General features: G+C 36.8%; 1 protein-coding gene across 1 annotated transcript in view; it reads left to right on the forward strand.

The window, feature by feature from the left end:
• Positions 1–21,661, forward strand: part of LOC113045128 (ephrin type-A receptor 3-like) — a 107,543-nt gene that overhangs the window by 79,032 nt on the left and 6,850 nt on the right. The window contains exons 9-14 of the mRNA XM_026205311.1: positions 4,874–4,941; positions 5,257–5,382; positions 6,739–6,924; positions 17,355–17,416; positions 19,500–19,709; positions 21,321–21,470. Of these exons, the coding sequence (XP_026061096.1) occupies positions 4,874–4,941; positions 5,257–5,382; positions 6,739–6,924; positions 17,355–17,416; positions 19,500–19,709; positions 21,321–21,470 (802 nt within the window). The remainder of the gene's footprint in view (positions 1–4,873; positions 4,942–5,256; positions 5,383–6,738; positions 6,925–17,354; positions 17,417–19,499; positions 19,710–21,320; positions 21,471–21,661) is intronic.

The following is a 21,661-nucleotide window of genomic DNA, read 5'->3' on the forward strand; positions in this document are numbered from 1 at the left end:
ATATATATATATATATATATATATATATATATATATATATATATATATATATATATATATATATATATTAGGGGTGTAACGATACGCGTATTCGTATTGAACCGTTCGGTACGACGCTTTCGGTTCGGTACGCGGTACGCATTATGCATACCGAACGGTTCGTTGGACTAATTAATTATATTTGAAAAAAAAAAAGAGAAATATAATGATATGCGTTCAACAAGGTAGCCCAATAACCCAAACGACGTAACAGGCAACGCCCCTGACACTCCCGAAGAAGAAAAAAACACCAACTTATGTTTATGTTATGTTATGACTCAGTCAGGCGCTCGCTCACTCAGTACGCGCTGAAGGCTCGTTGCAAAATGGCCAATGCGTTTAACAGACTAGAAAAAGAAGATGACTCTCAAACATATTGTTTGAGATGCATGATTCCATCTATGAGCTGCTCGATCAGAGTGACATGAGAGCCCCTCCTTAGAACATTATTTGTAAATCCATGTTATGGTAAGTGTGCACGTGAAGTCTTTGCACACTTTCTGAAATCCACACTGTGGTAAGTTTGCACACTACACTAGTGCTCTGCATTCTTTCTAAAATCCTATATAGTGAGGGCTTCGCGCGGTTGCTTCATTGCTTTAAAAAAAAAAAAAACACCAGCGTGAATACTTGAAACATGTCAACTCATTTACGCCGACATCACCTTATTGTGTCAGTATCTGGGAAAAGACGAAAAAAAGGAGAAACATGCACGCAACAAACTATGCCTGCAGCATTTAGACACCAGTATTATAGCTTACAGGGAATCCAAAGTGCACCCAAACACCAGACCTGTTGGTTATTTTAGGATCTTATATTTCTGGTCTGTTAAATGCATTAGACATTTTGCAATGAGCCTTCAGCGCGTGCTGAGTGAGCGAGCGCCTTAGGGTCCGTTCACATATCGCTCCTAAAAACGCGTGGAAAACGCTAAGCACGTCTTTCTCCTCCTTTCCAAAGCGCTTGGGCAGAAGCGCTCATGAGGCGTCTGTCTTTGCTAAGCAACAATGACGTGCTCTCTCCATGAGACGCGGAAATTTCAGCGAAGGATAAATGGATTTGCAGCTCTAAAAATCGCTTGCAGTAGCTCTGCTACTAAATTTATTTCAAAATTGCAATCCATATACAACTATAATCAGCTGTTCCTTCATCTTGGCTGAGTTTTCAACGTTGTTATGGGAAAGGATGAAGCTGATTGGTTAGTTCTTGTCACATGACCCGCGGTGCGCTTGCGGCATTCTGAAAAGTTGAGATGTTTTTGCATTTTGCTGTATCTAAAACGTATCGAACCGAACCGAACCGAACCGTGACATCAGTGTATCGTATCGAACCGAACCGTGAATTTTGTGAACCGTTACACCTCTAATATATATATATATATATATATATATATATATATATATATATATATATATATATATATATATATATATATATATATATATATATGTCACTGTTTAGTTATTTACTCAAGATAATTTCTTGCAAACACAAGATTTTTTTTCTCCATAAAAAAGGTAATAAAAAAATGTCATTATATATTCCAAGTTTTCTGAAGCAACTTTATGTAAAATAAAACATAAAAATTGAACAAATCATTCAGATAATTCTGTGAACAATCAGTTCATTGGAAATATTAGACTCAAAATGATTAGTAGATGGATCAGATATTCTTCTAATATGAAATCTCATGAATGTCAGTGAGAGCTATGTTGGATGTCAAGATTTTGACAACTTATTTCTGGCTTTAGATGACTGATTTGAATGGTCTGCTTTTATTATAATTTTATGACGCATTTTAGCAAAAGAGTGGCCAGGATATTGTTTAAACATTAAAATCATGGAAGACAGAAAGTCGTACAGAACGCCATGAAATGATGACAGAATTTACATTTTTAGGTGAACTATTCTTTATAGAAGCCACTGTATATGATCTGCAGGACAGGAAAGCTGGAAGCCGTCATGAAGAAGAACGGCGCTCATGTGACAGCATATAAGACCTGGAAGGTAAATTGAAATGTAAATTGAGTGTGCGACTCTGAGAATGAGGAAATATGAAGCTGAAATGTGCTAGACCTTCACGTAGAGCGGGAACAGCTTTTTTTCTCCCGTCAGCAAAGTACAATAGCAGACCCTGGTGTACTGAACATCTCATATCTGTCTGCTCTGTGTGGCAGAATGTTCTGGAGAAAGAGAGCGAGAGTGCATTAGGCAGCACAAAGTGATTTGTCCTCATGGTGTTCAGGCCGTACTGAAAGAGTAGAGGCCTTGCTCAACAAGAGCAAGCAGCGTTCGGTCATTTATTGGAGGAGCACTGGAAGATTGGAGTCGTTCATCAGGGTGATGCTCGCTGCTTTGTTCTTCATGGAGAGACATTTTGTCAATATAAAATGCACTTTTTCTCATTAGATTTCTGAGAGGCCTGTCAGCCATATGGACATACAGTGAGAACAGCTTCATAAGATTTGTGGTCCTCAATATCCCCATACACACTTTGTGTCATGGAAATGTATGCTCGTTATTGACATGCGGCACAGAATGCGCTCATTTTCATTTCAAAACAGAAACTGAGTGTAGAAACTGTTGCATTATACAAATTATAGGAAGAATCCTATTATTCTAAATAGAATCTATCTATCTATCTATCTATCTATCTATCTATCTATCTATCTATCTATCTATCTATCTATCTATCTATCTATCTATCTATCTATCTATATTTCTATCTATTTATATGTTTGTTTGTTGGTTTTATCTATGCATAAATTTGTAACGCTTTTAACTATTTTCAAAACACAAGACTCAAACATGACTAACAATGCCATCAGACACACTAACACACCTACAGAAAGTGAGGCATTAGAATGCTGCAAGTGTAATTGTGCTTTTAAGCATCTCTATAAAAGGATGATGGCATTGGATTCAGCCCTAACAAAACATTAGAAAAACTAATGCAAAATCTTTGTCACAATAAGCACACACACACACAGTATTTTGGTGTGCGCTTGTGCCACTTTCCTGACAGCATAGCTGAGTGCTGTCATGATAAACAGCTGTTAAATTTGCTAATATTTTTCCATTTGTCAGATTGCATTCAAGAAAACAATAAAGTTAAGATTTTAATGAATGGCTTGTTTTCAACTTTTGATGACCTTCAGCCATTCGTCTTGTTATATTTCACATTTTTCTTCATTCTCCTTGACATCAATGACAGGATGAGTCAAGGTTTCCACACACACATGCACGCAAGCATGCACTGGGGGATCCATCCGTCCAGCCAATTAGTGCCGTTTACATGATGACAAGCTTGTGTTTGATTCAGCCAAATAAAATCAGCATCAAACTGAAGTGATGAAGCATGATGAACACTGGCAATTGGTTACACTATGTAGTGTACACACACATGTGTGCGAGTGAGGTGCGCTTGCCAAAGACAGAATCATTCTCACTTTTCTCTGCCACGTAATCACAGCTCCAGCTGCCAACTGGCCATGGCTGGGCTCCTGTGACCCTGGCATGGGCAGCCCCTCTCCTCATCATTACTGCCGAATTAAAAGCCAGAAGCCTCCAGCTCATCTGTCTCCCTGCTGCCGACTCTTATCACAAGCTCGGCTGCTCCCTCGCCGGGCCCAACCCAGAGCACGCTTATTACGGACGCCTTGGAACTCACCCCAAACCAATTATAATCAAAAGATGATTTTAAAATCTACTAGTCCTTGATTGTAATGAGAGAGTTCAACATTTTCTACTCAGATTAGCTGTCATGAGCGATTCTTACTTTGAGACAAATTACCGAGGAGAGTTTAGGCACAGGAACAGGGGAGAGAAGAACCCGAAGAAGGGAAATGTAATTCCCTCATAGCTTCTCTCATTAAAGCGTAATGCTGTTTGCAAGGGAGCATGAAAGATTAGGCAGTTACATGTGGGAAGTTGCAGAGGCTGATTCGGTTCAAGAAGATCTTCACTCAAGCATCCTCATGACCTGCTCTAAGGTAAAGAAATGGGTTTCTAGGCACACTCAAAGGCAGGTCAGTTCATTCAGTATCCATCTTAGTAACAAATATATATATAAACCTCTTTAGTTCATGATGGAAATTTGAGCTTGTGTTTAATCTCATATTCAGTCTACCATCGCAGACGCAAAGGCAAACATGGATCGAATGAAAAGGTGAACTTGTACAATTGATTTGTGAAACAGCTATTATTTAATTTCATTTAATGAAATGCCTTCAGGAGACACGCTTCAGGGGTCTTTTAATGCATAAACTGCCACTGCATTCAGTTGACGAATGATGTTTTTGCAGTGATGTTTAAAATGTTGCTAAGCCTCTAGGAGCTTTTGTACTGGGTGTGTTGCACTATGTTGCTGCAGGCTAAGGCAGACGGTTTCAAAATCATACCCACGGAGACCCAGAACACCAGTGGGTATTTTTAGACATTCCAACGTGCCCTCGGAGACCAACTCACAGATGTGCTAGTGCTCTCAGCACACACACACACACACACATACACATGCAAAGACTAACTTTTATCAGGGCATACACTTCCTCAAACTGTCATCTGAAGACTTTTATTCATGTTTTGAGTGCACACTCATTCAAACGTGTTCAGACTCAATTAATGCTCTGTATATGGACTGGAAAACGCTGATTGATGTCACTGCTGTGCCTAAAATATGAAGAGAATTTCATCTCTTCAGCAGCATGGCAATAATTATAATCTTTTCCTCTCTTATACAGTCCTGAACGGCAATTTTATGGCTGGTATATAAAAATACACATTTTTATAGGTGATGTTTTTATCGTTTTTTTTTTTTTTTTTTTATCTGTTGCAGACATTGCGGCTACATTAAAGCAAAGCAAGATCCAGATGAAGAAAAAATGCAGTTTCAGAATGGGAGAGGTACGATGGCCAAAATAGCACACTCAAACACACACGAAACACTCATACATAATAGGTTGTCAAAACAAACGGTTGTTTTTAGAGGTAGCATAAATGTAAAAGGTCTCTCTTCCAGTCCTGGCTGTGAGAGTGCAATATAAATCAAAAACCATCATGTTCAGCCTCACCATAGAGTTTATCTTTTCCAACTTATTTAGAAGGCTGTTTCTGTTTATGGTCCGGTCGTGTCTTGGCATTCATTTGGACTGAAAATCCCTGTGTGAAAATCATACGTGAATTCTTTTTTATTTTTATATATATATATTTTTTTTGCAGTGAAACTGCCAGGAAGCAGGACGTATATTCACCCCCACACTTATGAGGACCCAAATCAAGCCGTCCGAGATTTTGCCAAGGAAATCGATGCCTCCACCATACGTATAGAGAGAGTTATAGGAGCAGGTGAGGTCTTATTCTTCTATCCATCAAATTGTGGAAATAAAATAGAAATAAAACAATATTGAATCTCAAATATACATTATGCAAATTGTGTCAGTGTAGCTCCTTAAATATTGAGGTTTATTCACTTCATAAAACGTGTGTTTCAGTGTGTAAGCGCAGTTGTGAGCTAATGTATGTCAAAGAACGGAGGTTTCTATCTGAACCCTAATTATAGAATGTCTGCCAACTGTAATCCTCACACACAAAGCTGTTGTTTGAAATACTGAGCTGTTAATTCCGCATATCTCTGTGTCTGAACTTGGCTTTGAAATCTCATTTTCCTCAGCTTATGCTTTCTCTGTCCGTGAGTGACTGTTTCTCCGTTTTACAGACTTCTTTTGTGTGTTTTATCTTGGTTCTTTATTTCTCTGTCTCATTTCCGATTTCTCTTCATCTGGCTGCAATAGTGTGCAATAGAGTTCTTTAGGGCTTTAGGAGCTCTGAATTAAACAATACCATGGAGAAATATTCTTAGATTCTTTGTGTGAGAACAGGGCATGCGTTTAACTCAAACATATTTGACTGAGATGTTATCCACCATATAACAGAGCTTTCCCAAAACGATATATATCTTTGTATACGGTATGCCGCTAAACTGTATAATTGTTCTGTCAATGGTAATTCGTTTTCTACAAAGCTATTCTAGTTTTATGTTTCTCGTATCATTCTACAGCCCCTTTCTTCTCACTTAATAACATTTCAACAAATATCAGAAACATTTTTGTCTTGTTTCTCAGAAAAAAAAATAAAAATAAAAATAAACTGTATACTGTATATCTAATCATCCTTAAATTGTGTACTTGTATAAACAATTTTCTTACCCCAATGGCAAAATGCTTTTTTATAATAAACATCACAGAATTTTGTATTTATGATAAAAAAATAAAAAAATAAAAGTGGTCAGAAAAAAAAACTAAACTATACATATATTCCCTGCTGTCTTAATGAGTTGTAATATGCAGAAAATATCTCTCTTTTAAATTATTTTTATATATTTGGTCACACTTTATTTTAATGTCCAATTCTCGCTATTAACAAACAAAATAAATTCCAAATTTGCTGGTTATTAACAGTTTGTAAGGTAGTTGTTAAGTTTAGGTACTGTGTAGGATTATGGTCATGCATAATATGCGTTTTATAAGTACTAATAAACAGCCAATATCTTTATAATGTTACCATATATTTTCACTGAAGAAGAAAAAAAGACAGTGAGCACAGTCACAGTGTTCAGTCAAGTGAATTTTATTTACACACATTTTCCTTTATAATTCCACCATAGTCTGACCCTGATGTGATGATAGGTTTGTTACTTCTCAGGTGAGTTTGGTGAGGTTTGCAGTGGCCGTCTGAAGCTCCCCAGCAAGAGAGAAATCTACGTGGCCATCAAAAGTCTGAAAGCAGGATACTCAGAGAAGCAGAGGCGGGACTTCCTGAGCGAGGCCAGCATAATGGGCCAATTCGACCACCCCAACATCATCAGACTGGAAGGAGTTGTTACCAGATGTAAGTGACTGACATATACTTTTATCTTCACCTTCTCCCAATAGCTTTTAAAAGACGGATTGAAAAGTTAAAGTAAGTACATACACCTCATTGTTAGCACTGAGGGAAAAATAAGCTGTTCTCAAAAGTGCTTTAAGAAATCATTGTGCAGGGATTCAATTGCACAGTTGAGTTCTTGGCTCGATACAATTTTTATACAGCGTGCTTGAATAGCACAAGTGTGACAGTATATGATTATTGTGACTACACCAACAAACCTTTTCCGCCACAGCGGGCACAAAGTGTTTTCATGGCGTTGTGATTAAGAGCCAGATGGAGGTGTGCTGTACTCACTGACGTGCTCAGCCTTGGGGAGGACAGAAACAGAGCTCGACTGTTACACCTGAATGGCTCTGTTGAGTTGGATCCGACCACACAAGAGGGTTGGAAGACAAAGACTCGCTACAGCAGATGTATTGCAGTGCAAGCCTATTATCTCTAGAATCCGCTTGTCATTTGGAAATGGTCATTTGGCTGCTTTTGATTAGGGAATGTTATGCAGAAGTTAAACCTAAGTACAGTATTAAATGACTAATAAAATGGGCGCTTGACTCATTCCCCACTGTTTTTGCTACAGACAGTTAAAGGTAGATGATAAATGCCATTTTTTCAAAACCGCCTAGCAATTAAATGCCTAAAACCACCCCAAAATCTTAGTAAACATAAGAACTCGCCCAAAACTGCTCAGAACACCTTAGCATTGCAGTTTTGACAATGATGCGTGGAACAAAGTCAGATTTTCTTCAGACAGTCTAATATTTTGAGTGGAATTTAAACATTTTTTTTTAATCTTTAAAAGTCTTTAGTAAAGTTTTACAACAGTATAGATAAGATATAATCGGTATTTCATACAAATTCAGCAACATGCAGAACATTACAAGTCAAAATTTTTAGAAAACAAGGAAATGAAACAGTGATTTTTAAATAATGGTCTGTTCAGATTAAGTAAACAAGGCTTATTTTAACATTCTTACAAGCAAATTGAAATCTTTTAGGACATGTTTTTTTTTTTTTTTTATCGCTTGTTCCTCGAATCCTCAACTCCCGTTTTGCACTTATATTTGTGGCCTGATGGCGTTGTCTAAATTGGATCTTAATCGCACACAGAGATAGACTAGCACAGTGTTGTGTGTGTTAGAAACCTTTCAGAGTCTCATTATCTCATCAGTAATGGGGGAGAGCTTATCGGAGAACTTCAGCTTTCACCAGACACCAAACAAAAACCCTTTCTTTCGAGCATCATTATGACTGAACAAACGTCTGCGGCTCCGCGCTACCTATAGAGCACAACAATGAAAGTTTGCATATTTATGACTGCATGAATATTAATCATTTAAATAGTTAATTGGATGTGTTTTAAGTGTCATAAATATTCAGCAGCGCACATATGAACAGCGACGTCTCGACATTTCTTATTCATTTTTCGCTCTGTTCTCTCTTAATGTGGAATGCTAATTCTGACCTTTTGTTAGCATTGGTTTGTGCAGTTTACAGAACTATTTTCTCTGTAAATCGAGTTTGCTTTTCATTTTGAAAAGGCAGACGCTGCCTAATTGCCTGTCCTCTAGTTATAAGTGGTGTATTTATGTTCTGAGCAAATATCAGGGGCTCGGGGTTAAAGCTCAGTTCAGTGTCCCTCGGAGCACGCAGACGCTTTGGAAGAACAAAGTAGCGGTTTAAGTGAGAGTAATGCATTCAACATTGGGCTGCACTCTGACCTCTGTCTTCGTGGAATAGACCAGTCCTCTGTTGGAATCTAAAATAAGCCTGCTTTTGACAGGCTAAAAGAGAGTTTAGGGGAAGATGTAGAGAGGAAATATTTGACATTCTTAGAAAAAAAAAAAAAAAACTTGCTACATGTAACTGCTTTAGAGTAACAGAGACTTGTCATAGCACTTTGCATTTCATTGCTCTTCTGTTGGTTTGGATTGCTTCTCTTCTCATCATTTGTAAGTCGCTTTGGATTAAAGCACCTGTGACTATAAATGTAAATGTATTGAGGTGATAACTAAAACTAAAAATTAAATATAAAATGTATAAGACTCCATAGACATATGGAGGGAAACAAAACTGCAAAAAAAAAAAAAAAAGTCAAAACACTACACATTTACTAATACTTATATTTACTAATAATATCTAAAATTAAAATAAATTAGGTTCAAAATAGTCATAAAAAACTATAATAGTATATCAATGCTAAATGTGTGTTCAGTTTGTTCTGTTCGTATGTTTACTAAAAGGTCATAAAAGTTTTTTTTTTTTTTTTTTATTGAATTCTCTAATGAAACAATTTCACAGATGTTTACATACAAAATTTTAGTTTACACAATTGGTGTTTATTTTATGTAAAATACAGTGATTTCAATTTAGTCTTGTGGAATATACTTAATTATCTTTAATAAACTTAATAACTTAAATTCATTTGTGCTCTTTATTTATCTTATGTACTGAAGATCTTAGAGATTCTGAAAGGGTAAAGTGATAGTCATGTCACTGTGCATATGGCTGCATGTATTCTGGCCTTGGGGGTTGTGTAGTCGCACGGATGACAGCGGAAAGAGGCAATTTCACAGATCACTGCTCAGCAGGTCAGTGGCTGCAGGGCCGAGGAGAGGGCAAGGGAACAGCAGGGACAGCTCTCTAACCTTTCACTCCAGACAGTTATTCAAAACATCTATTTCTAACAGCTCCCAGCATTCAAATCCTTCCATTGTGATTACCACTCACTGTAGCAAAAACAAAAAACAAAAAAACAAAAAACCTTTGGGATGTGTAAAATCCTTGAAGGTTAATGCGTCTCTGTCTGTTATCATATCTTTGATGAGCTGAAAGTGTCTAATTCATAAACAGTCATACTTTTTTAACAGATTTCCAAAGTGTTAATAAATTACTCTGTATTTAGTCAACAGGTTTCCAGTGGTTATGGAAAACTTGGAAATATCAGCAAATTTGCAGGCATGAATTGACTTTTAATACATTTCATTGGTGTTCATTGTTTTGTTTTTGCTTTTTGTGAGCACAGTCTTTAAAAACTCATTATAAAACATTATTAGAATATCCAGTAATCTCGAACATCTGCAAAAGTAATGGAAAAAATCATAAAAAACCATGATAAACAGTGATCAACAGCAGCATTTCACACACACAAAAAAAACAACATCAAATGAAATTTAAAATGCTGCTGGAAACACTTTTGAATAATGACTCAGATGAGTTGGTAAATCAAGTTTTAACTGGTTCTTTGAATAAACAGAATAAATCTGACTTCCCAATGTTATCCTTCTGGGCTAATTTTACTGATGTACACAAAGAAGCCTTTGTAAATGTCGTTTTTCTTGCGTTTTTCTTTACGCTTGTGGCCTCAGCGATCAACAAATCAAAAACAGAGCTCCAATCAACAGTGCTTTATCAGAATAATGTTCCAAACCCTCCCTCTCGCTGTGATTGCTTCCATTGTTATGCAGATGGTTGGTTTGCTGCGACTAAAAGAAAGCTTTGGAAATAGCCCTTTTAATTGCTATCTCGTCATTTGTCAGAAAAGTTCTGATCCCTCCGTATCTCTCATTTCCTCCTTTATATGCCAACAATCACCTAATCTGGAACCATTCAATTTGGAGGAGGCTATCATCTCCTCTCATCGCGCTCTTTCCACCGCAAAGGATTTTCCTCTTAACGAAGTGGCTGCTATTTCGAGAAAGCATTCATTAAAACCAACGCTCCTTTGTTTAGGGGACAATGAAAGTTTAAAGTCTTGCAGAAACTCGTGTGGTAAATTGCGCTATCTCTTGTGGTAGATTTAGGGTTGCGATGCAGGGAACAGTGGAAAAGAAGCTCAGTGCTAAGAACATCATGTGTCGTTTAGTTAAAACACCATTTGGAAAATCAATAAGATTGTAAAGTTGAAGAACAGCTCCTTGTGTTCTTATGTTCATAATCATGCCCAAAGTGGGCCATCAGGACATCAACCTGGTCAATTTCTCTTTTATATAATAAGTTAGTTCATTGTATGCCAATGCAGAATAAATGGAGATATGCGTTCTGCTGTCACCACACTTTAACGCGGGGTGTAAAATCAATACTCTATTTGCAATAGGGGTTCTCACCCTAAAGATGAGCCAGCATTGAGAATGGGCCTGATTTGAGCTTGTTAAAGGGTGTCACTGTCGGGGTCCTGATGGGACGACTACAGGCCAAATGTAAAGCCTCTGGTGTGCCGCTTTACACACAAACATATGTTTACACACACACAATCAAGCTGGTGTGCCTCCCTCCCAATACGCAATTACGCAATCCACCTCGTATCTGATGTCACAAAGCATTTTTAATAACTTGCATGCTCTCTAAATGTCAAATCACCTGCAACAAAGGTCTGTTTCCTTTAATGATTATTGTACAATACCGGTTAGAAGTAAATCACAGGGGTGTTGCATTACACAGATGAGGTGTTATGTGATATTGATTACTTGAGTTTGTTGCAGGTATTCATTTTTTTCCCCCCGAACGTGCGATACAAACATGTAGGTCAGAAGGACTCTGTTGGGAATAGAATTATCCAGCGATTTTCCCCGGTAAGTACATATAGAGTTCAAGAGATTCTGTGCAAAATGCCTCTGACAGCAGCGTGCTGTGACAGCTTTATTTAAGTGGATATGGTTTTTAAGTCTCTGTCCTAGATATTACAACACAAGCAGATCTGGATCCATGCTTCCATTTTAACCACATACAATGACTTTCTGTACTTTTATAGTCGCATTTACATTTTACATTTATGCATTTATCAGACACACTTATCCAGAGCAAAAACAGTACAATAATCATATTTTTTATGTGTGTGTGTGCTCACGATGGAGGTGTGTTTGTAGATGTTTCTTAAAAGTAACAAAGGATCAGAGTTGGGAAAATCATTCTGGCAAGCTTTGAGGAAATTATTTTGTGTCTTGAATATGCATTTCTATTTAATAGTTTATTTTTATATTATTTTATTTATTAAAAAATTTGGGGTGGGTTATATTTGTTTATGTTTTTCAAAGCTCAAAGAAGTCATGCTCACCAAAGCTGCATTTATTTGATAAAACAATACAGGGAAAAAAGAGTGATATTATTAAATGTTATTACAATTTCAGAATCATTTAGAAATCATTCTAATATGCTGATTTGGTTTTCAAGAATAATTTCTTATTATCAATATTGAAAACAGTTGTGCCACTTAATATTATTGTGGCAACTGTGATACATTTTTCACGATTCTTTGATTAATAGAAAGTTCATAGAAATATAAAAAAAATATTTTCTTTTTTTTGTAACAATGTATTAGTCTTTACTGTACTTTTGAATTTAAATAAATGTAATGAATGCATTAATGCATCGAAACTGATTTCTTTAGTGAGATATGGAAACAAAATAGCAGCATCATATGATATACCACTCAATGAAAAAATCCATAGAGAAGTTTACAGACATTTCCTGTAAAACTAAAACACAGCACAATTTAATGCGTAATTTAAAACACAGGGAAAGCACTTACAAAAAAATCAATAAGGACAATTCCTTCATATTAACAGAACGTTGTGTCAGACAGTTGCATTGTCTTCTGAAGACTGATTTGTAAACCTGCCTGTCTGAACCATATTTAGTGTCACCCTCAGGGTTTCTTGATCTTCACAGTATGTAAATCTATAACCGATCTTTCTGTTAAAGCTTTGTACCTGAGGCCACACTTAGTAAACCACCGGTGACATTAACTGCTAGTTCACTCCCACGTACACAGAGCTCATTGTAGACTGCTGCTATTCCAGCCAGGCAGGGTTCATGAAGGGTTAAACATATTCGTCTCTTTGTAGAAGCAAAGCAAAAAGAGAAAGCAGGTCTTGAGGGTGAAATCACAGATATGCCTGCCCTCTGTTCATAAGACATGTGATGCTAATGCAGGAAGCCCTCAATGAGTTCCATTGTGTGCTTTGAGATAGCGAACACCGTCTGCCCTGGATGAAGCTGCTTGTGTGTGCTTGTGGTTGTGCCGTAACCTTTTTATATCTCTTCTGGAAAAATTGGCATGTCAGATGTCCAGAATGATCACTTGATAATGCATGAATTAGAGGGGAAATTAAAAAAATCCCCTCGAGGTTGCCAGGGATTAATGTCAAGAGCGAATCTTTCAGAGTTGTTTTCTGAAGAGCTCATAATAAGAAGTGTTTTATAGTTAAACGCCTGCTGTGATTGTGGCTAATGGTTGTTTTAACACTTAAACCCACATATAAAATCAACACCAGTTGATCTTTCCAAAAGATTTACCAGAGCAGTTCTATTGCAAGACTTGAGAAAACGTTTAATCAAGCTTATAAGGTCCTTGCACATTGAGTCCGAAATTTTCATGTGCGTTTTTTTGTTGGTTTTGTATTTGTCATCCTTTCCTATCAAAATACTTGCTATGGATGCGAAAACAGAAAATATAACCTGACTGTTTTTATTTTTTATTTCATTTTTATTTTTTTTCATGATGGACGAATGTTTCAGAGGCAGTAAACGTGATTAACACAACACAAGGCTGTATTTATTTTTTAACATGTGGAGATTTCGGATGGGATTTTTGGACTATGCAAAGACCTTTAGTATAAAATTAATTTTCTTTGTAAATTTCAGCTTTTGAAACCAGTTCTGTTCTGGAGGACTACCATAATAAAGCATATATGCTATCTTGTTACATTTTATTTAATTTTATTATTTCAAATAACATGTTAGATTGAAAAACTATATATATTATTTGTATTATTGTTCAAATAAACTTTTAAACTTTCAACAAAAATTAGACATTCCATTAAATACTAATACATTTCGATTCATCCTGTAAAATACTAACTGAAATAAATACGTAATGCCGTTGATTCCTCACATCTGCTCACACAGTGTTAACTGCAGGTACAGCTTGTGTTTTCTCTCTCTGGGTTCGGCTCTGAGGTCAGGGACCCGGGAGGCTGCCATAAGCTTCTCTGATCAGATCCACTGTCTCGGCCACCCGCTCTTTCAGGATCAATGCCACTTGACGCTTCAACTCACTTTCTGATAAAGCAGTCACACACACACACACACACACACACATAGTGACATCAGATGGCCACCCATTGGCGTTCCATTCCCAGAACACGGTGCGCTGTGGCCCATTCCCTCTCTTTCTCTTTCAGCGGCTGACAGCTACATTAGTCTGCCCCTGAAAAATAAACGGAATTGCATTTTTTCCCCCTCTTTTTTTCAGATGAGACATGGGGGTTTAGGTTTGGGGATGTCATGGAAGGCATTTATCTTGGTGAGATAGTGATTTAATTTTAGGTGATGTATAACCAGTCTGTTGCTGTGGTGATGCTCGGAGGGGGGTGATCAAACCTGTTTTTTCACACAAACTCATAGAGACATATATATTTGTATACACACATAGACCTCACATCCCATTACTCGAGCACATATCTCTGTATTCCAGAGTGGAGGTTACCAGAATGTAAGTCATTTATCAGCACTGACGTGGCTGGTGTTTACATGTCCCTGAGAGAGACAGGGACAACAGCCCTATGCTGAGCACTAATAAACACTGATACACTGACACACATTCTGAGTGCTCATATTTTTTGGGAGTAGTAACCAAGGACTTTTTGCATTGAAAATGCTCATTTTGCATTGTTTGCATCCTAATTCTCTGCTATATCCATATTGCATCAACGTCTTTGTTAACTGAAACTAAAATGTTTTGTCAAGCAACACATTTTGATTGTCACATGCTAACTGAATCAAATATGTCTACGCTGAAGTAATAAACATACAAAATAATGCATTTGAAATACTAAAATAAAAATAAAAGCTATATAGAAATATTTCAATAAAAAATAGAATTACATAAAATTAAAATTTTAAATAAAATTACAAAACCACATAACAACATTGCTAAAAATAAAAAATTAATTCTGACAAAATATTAAATAATTTTCAAAGTATTAATAATACTATAACAGTGTATAAATAACACTAATATAACACTTGTTTTGTATGTCAGTTTATGAGTTATATAAATAATATGCAGGTCCTCCATAAACTAATATTTGTAAAGAGCAATTTAGTGACTTAAAAGCAAATGAACGCTACATCTCTGGGTGATAACGAGATGGCCTGTTTCCTGCGATCTGGCTCACTGTAAGCCCACTTGGCATTCAGTGTCTGTGCATGAACCAATAAGCCTCCACTCTGGAGACCTACTTATGCTTGGCATAGGTTCATACACAGCGCTGATATGCCCCTTTAACAAGGGCAAACATGGTGTACACCACCGGAATCATACGCCCCAACTAATCAACAGGCACATTTGACACGGTCATTTTACCCCAGCGGTCACGTTTGGATTCGTTCCGTCAAATCTGCACTTAGACATTCTGTCAAATGAAGCAAGGGTCGCTAAATGTTGAACTCTCAGTGACCTGTGATGGATGTATTCAGGTCAGAGGATTGAGAGGGATATGACAGAGCTTGTTAACCGAGACTCAACAAGGCACTGGAACATTTCTCTGTTTATTTCACTCTGTCGCTATATTTCAGATATCGGCTTGCAGATGATGCCCTGTGGTAGATTGGTGGCAGCAGTAGTAAAACTTATGCTTATTAGTGTGAGTGTGTGTGGAAGACTTAAATTCTCTTTCAAAACCCAACATTCTTGCCTTATATCTGCAGAAGGAGCTGCCTTATAAGTGCGGGTGTGCATGCAGGATGCCTTCTTGTGTTCAAAACAGGTTAATGGAATTCAACAGAAGGCACATACAGTTGCTAATGTAAACAATGAATATGTTAGTCTGCATGTAAATACTGTATGCTTGTCTAACCCACAAATACAAGAATGGTTAGTTAAATGTTTCCCATTCTTTGTTTTTCCCTTTGATATAAACCAAACCAACCAGCAACAAGGTGAATCACAATATTAGAAACTTTGATTTAAAGCAAAACATATTTGGAAATCCGACAAAAATACAAAGGTACAAGACAGTGTACTTAACTGCTTTAATGAAGAAAATAACTACAATCCCATGAAGCATTGCAAATGGCACAATCAATTGAAAAGTGATATATTAATACAAAACTGTTGTTTAAAAGATGTTCATTGCATAGAAATAACACATTTTAGGATTATTGAAAAATAGGCATATATGTACAAATGTGTTTGAGAGTGTAGGGAGAATCATACAGAATCATGGGTAATGTCGTTTTTCACCAGGAATTTGGTTTTTGAACACAAAAAAATAAAAAAATTGAATTAGTTTTGACTCCCAGCTTCAACAAAAGAATAATCTAACAACCTTGTATCTCACAGTAGGTCTGTTTTCAGTAAAAATCTGTTCACTGTTTGAGATAATGAATTGGATTTTTACATTCAGAACCTGAATTTAGCACTCTATAGCTACTGTTTGGCATTAGCACATTGCTAAGTGAACATGTTAATCTAACAGAAATAAAAAGCACCAACAACAGATGTCACACAAAATGATTGAGTGAAATATTAAGAGAACTAATTAAGTGTATGTCCACAACCACTTTTTTTTCTTTGACTAGTTGGCTAACTGGTATTGTATTTTTGCAAAGGAGACGTGCGATGCTATATAAGCATTTTGCTAAAATGAGACATTTAGAAGTCAACATAATTTCCTGACCTAGATTTTGGACCATTTCTGTCAGAAATGCTTATAATGCTTTAAGTTTTGTAATTGTTGGAAGTTAATGACCTTACACATGAAGAAAACTATGATGCTAATGTTTACATGCATGTTTCTCAGGCTAACCGGTAGACTAATACTTGTCGGACTTGATTATGGTTGTATTGAGAGAGGGCAGACGTGTTGTGACTAATACTTTGTTGTCTCAGTTTGGGTTTTAGAGTCATTTGTAATACAAACTAAGTGCACTGTTGGACTCTAAAGTGTCAGATTACCGAAACTCTTCCTTTCGTTACCTGCCATCCATCACAACAGGTGCTATGACCTCTCATCGGCTCTCACAGACCCTCCTGCCCGCCCATCATGGCAACAAAGCTTTCTAATTGGTTCTCAGTGGATTAGCCGGGGTTAATTAACTGCTGTCTTTGATGGTGGAAGGCTCTGATGAAGGTCTGTCATGCTGAATAATGGGGCTGCCCAGGATAAAGGCTGAGAGTGTGGCCAGAGTTTAGCCTTCTCTTTTCTCTCCTTCATTCCTGTGTTTCAGCATCTCAGCTATAAAGGATTAATGACACCATTACCGTGATTTATTTCTTTGTGGATTTGTGTAGAATCATCAATCTGTTACGACATTTTATGTTTTTTCCTTCCATCTAGGCTGATGGTAAATCTTGTGTTTTTGTCTTTTTTTCTCTCTCTTTGTGTCTACAGGCAAGCCTGTGATGATTATTACAGAGTACATGGAGAATGGATCGTTGGATACTTTCCTCAAGGTGAGGAAGGCAAAACACGTGGCACAAGTCCACACCGATGTTCGCATGCCGTTTAAGATGCTGCCTTACATTTAATTACCTACAGCCAATAAACGAGCATCGCTCAAGGGTATAAGCCACGGATACCTCCCTGAAAGTCTATTACTGGAGGGAAATTAAGCATGGAATGGTTGCCTGGTGGAAGCTGTGAGGATTCAGTTGCTCGCTGTCCATTAGGGTTTTGGCAGCCTGACTGTTGTACATCAAAAGTGCCAAGATTATAATAATCAGACTTTTGCACATTTGCAATACTGAACGTTTTTGCTTCATGAAATATTCATTTTTTTCGCCTTTGTTTTAGTAATCAGAAATAACGCTTAAGCGCGTACTCGAGTGAACATGTTGCAAATGTGTCTCATATAGAGACAGGAAGTGAGTAAATGAATTTGGTAGATTTATAATAAGGCCACCAAGCTGCCATAACGTCTCCCGCAATCCTCGCTAATTTATTACCGCCTTTGTCACCCAGCGGATCGGGCCACGAGGTTTTATTACAGGCAGCATGGATATGTTTTCCTTTAAGTCAGGACACTTTTTAATTGCCTACACTTTGGGAAAATGAAAATGAAATCTAACACCCTCCACCCCTAAAAAAAGGGCCTGTCTGAGACTTTCGATCTTTCTGCAGCATACATAATGAACCCCATAAATACCCCCTTAGCCCACATAAAAAGTTAATATAATTATGGGGTCAGTTTTATGGCTAATAGCTCATAGTTCGGCCACCCAGCTACATGTGTTTAATTAGAGGACAGATCAGTTAAGCATCACTTACTAGTACAAAAACAAATGATTTCTCTCTGTCTCTATTTCTGTCTTTCTCTGCTCTTCCTGTAAGTAGTGTTACTTCTGACAGTAGATTGATAACATCCAGTTGATCAGACCAGACGATCAATCAGCAGCCACATTTCACAAAACACAGCGTAATTAACTTACCCACATTATGATGCATGAAATACTATACGAGCACATGTTTCAGATTGATATTGCTCGGAGGGACAAAAGTGAGGTTTTAACAAGATTAGTGTACTGCCCAGATATGGAGATTAAGGCACTGGGCTAATTGCTCATTGTAAAGATTGTTTTTGAGGCAAAATGGATGTCCAGGCTCTTTTGTTTAGTCAACAGAAGCACCAAATCCAGATGGTTTTACATTAATAAAGGCCTGTAAACATTATAGCAGTCAGAGTCTTTTGCATAATGAATCAGAACTTAAGGCAAAACCATTAGAAATGTGAAAATGGAGTGTTTGAAAAATGCATTAAGTCTAGAACGTTAACAGAAAAAAAGCCTTCAAATATTACCTATTAGTGTCTCCTACCAACACATGTATATAATACTAATTATATGCACATAATAATTTAATAGAAATTATTTTCTGAATAATGCAATGTAAAAATGTCAACAGAAATAAAAGTATAATATATTAATATATAGCAAATTGACTATATTACTTAATGTGTGTGTGTGTGTGTGTGTGTGTGTGTGTGTGTGTATATATATATATATATATATATATATATATATATATATATATATATATATATATATATATATATATATATATATATATATATACACGTAATTTATGTTGGCAACACTTTAATTTTAAAGGTGTCCTTGTTACACGTTACATGTACTTACTATTATAATATCAATAAATTATGCATAATTAAATGCTAGTAACCCTAAGCCAAACACTAATCCTTGTCCTAACCGTATAGTATGTACATGTAGTTAATTAATATTACTCAGTACTTAAATTTATAATTGCACTGTAACAAGGACACCTTAAAATAAGGTACTTTATTTACCAAAATGTTCTATATTGCTAGTTTATGATTTCTGAAATTATATGTTACATAAGTTGCTTCTGCCTATTAAATTAGTCAATAAAAACAAAATAATAGTTCCGGTTACAACCAGTTTTGCATTCTTCTGTCACAGGATAACATTTTTAAGTTATTCAAACCTTTATTTTTAACAGTGTACACCAGCTGTACGATCTAAAAATAATAACAGATGCCTTCTCGTTCTCTTGCAGAAACACGATGGGCAGTTCACGGTCATTCAGTTGGTGGGAATGATGCGTGGAATCGCTTCGGGAATGAAATATCTGTCTGACATGAGCTACGTCCACCGTGACCTGGCGGCACGCAACATCCTGGTGAACAGCAACCTGGTGTGCAAAGTGTCCGACTTTGGCCTGTCCAGAGTGCTAGAAGACGACCCTGAAGCTGCGTACACCACACGGGTAAAGCACCTTTACCCCCTCAAGGTTTTATTAGATTCTAGATTGAGTCATGGGAATGAGGAATGAAGGAAGAACTTAACGGATAAAACAATTTTTTTGTAACATCTTGTTTGCAGTATAAATCACACTTTAGTTGTTATTTAATGTTTTTTTCAGAGCATTGTCTTTGCTTGATACAGGTACAATATTATTCCATGAGCCCTCAGTTGAGAAATAATGATTGAAATATCTCTGATCTCCTTGAAAATGTCTTTTGAAAGTGTTTGATTGTGTGAAAGAACTTCACCAAGACACCGAAAGAAAGAGACAGAGGAGGGATGTTTGAGAAGCGAGTTGGCTTTCTCAGGGGTCAGTTTCTCTGTCAACCCAGCATGTATTAATTACATCCGTTTCTGACAGGACAACCGCCTCCAAACCCCCTTCACTCGTTCCTCTCTCTCCTTCTCAGCTCGGTAATTGGTGAGCACCCTGTGGATGGGTATGAAGGCCAAGGGCAAGAAAGAGGCATACTGTATATGTGTGTGTGTGTGTGTGTGTGTGTGTGTAACCGTCGGTGTCCACTCGGGTGGACAAAGCATACACTCAGCAGGAGAATCTATTGTCACATGCAAACAGGGGTGAGAAGTGCTCATACAACCCCGAACAGACCCCCACAGATTGCTTTTTGATGTCTGTGTGTGCGCATCTGTGGCAAAGTGTGTGTTTCACACAGAGAGGAACTCTTAAAACATAAGTGGCTCTGACATTCAGCAACCCTTGTCCCGTTGCTTCAAGTGGTGAAATCATGAAGAGACAAAACCCTCCAGGCCACACGAGGCAGCCGTTTATGTGCCGTGACTTTATATAATTAAAAAATTGTAAAGATCGCTTTTTGAAATTCTCTTTAAATGATTTTACCCCATGGGTACCGCTGCCGTTCTTTGGCACTCTCATCACGTTTGTCTATACAGAGTACAGCCGGTTTGTCTTTTGTTTGACTTTGAATATAGAGATTAACTACAAACCACTGCAGCTATTTAAAAAGACATTTAGGAAAATACAGACCCTGCCATAGTGCTGGAATAGGAAAAGACAAATATTGTCTCTATTCTGCTGTTTATTTATGGCTGTTTCTTTACATTTTAGAAGATAAGCTCTACTGAAACACACTTTTCCCACTACCATCAATTTTATTAGTCTACTAACAATGTCCAACAGTGGAAATCGCATGGAAATAGAAATGACACCAGAATATGTATTTGTGTTTAATAGTATTTTCTGATGGAAAGGTTAACATTTCCAGACAATTAAACCATATACAATCATTCAAAAGTTTGAGGTTGATTTATTGTTTATTAAAACGTTTATGGATTTTATACGATTTTACAAGGTTAAAACAATAAAATCTGCACACTTTTTGTGTTTTATTATATGATGTAAAAAATAATAATTGGTTAGAAAAAAAAAAAAAAAATAATAATAATAATAAAAAATAATAATAAAAAAAAATATATATATATATATATATACATATATATATATATATATATATATAAAATAATATGTATATACACTGAAGGTCTTAAAAGGAAATTATTTTAATTGTATTTATTTATTTTTTGTCTCATTTAGGGTGGAAAGATTCCCATTCGATGGACGGCCCCTGAGGCTATAGCGTACAGGAAGTTCACCTCAGCAAGTGACGTTTGGAGTTACGGCATCGTCATGTGGGAGGTGATCTCATATGGAGAGCGGCCTTATTGGGAGATGTCTAATCAAGACGTAAGTGTCCTTGAGAAACTGGAAACGCACGTGTTCTCGTGTGTATTGTCTAAATTGAAATCTGCTCCACTAATATCTAATATCTCCGCTAATATCATTTCCACTGAAGCCTCTCGGGGGGGCTCCGAGCAGTGTGTCCTTGCAAACGTTCAGAGAGTAACAGACGTCTTCCTGCGGTGATGTCTGTATAG

Source organism: Carassius auratus, chromosome 27, assembly GCF_003368295.1.
Source record: "Carassius auratus strain Wakin chromosome 27, ASM336829v1, whole genome shotgun sequence".
Taxonomy (NCBI): domain Eukaryota; kingdom Metazoa; phylum Chordata; class Actinopteri; order Cypriniformes; family Cyprinidae; genus Carassius; species Carassius auratus.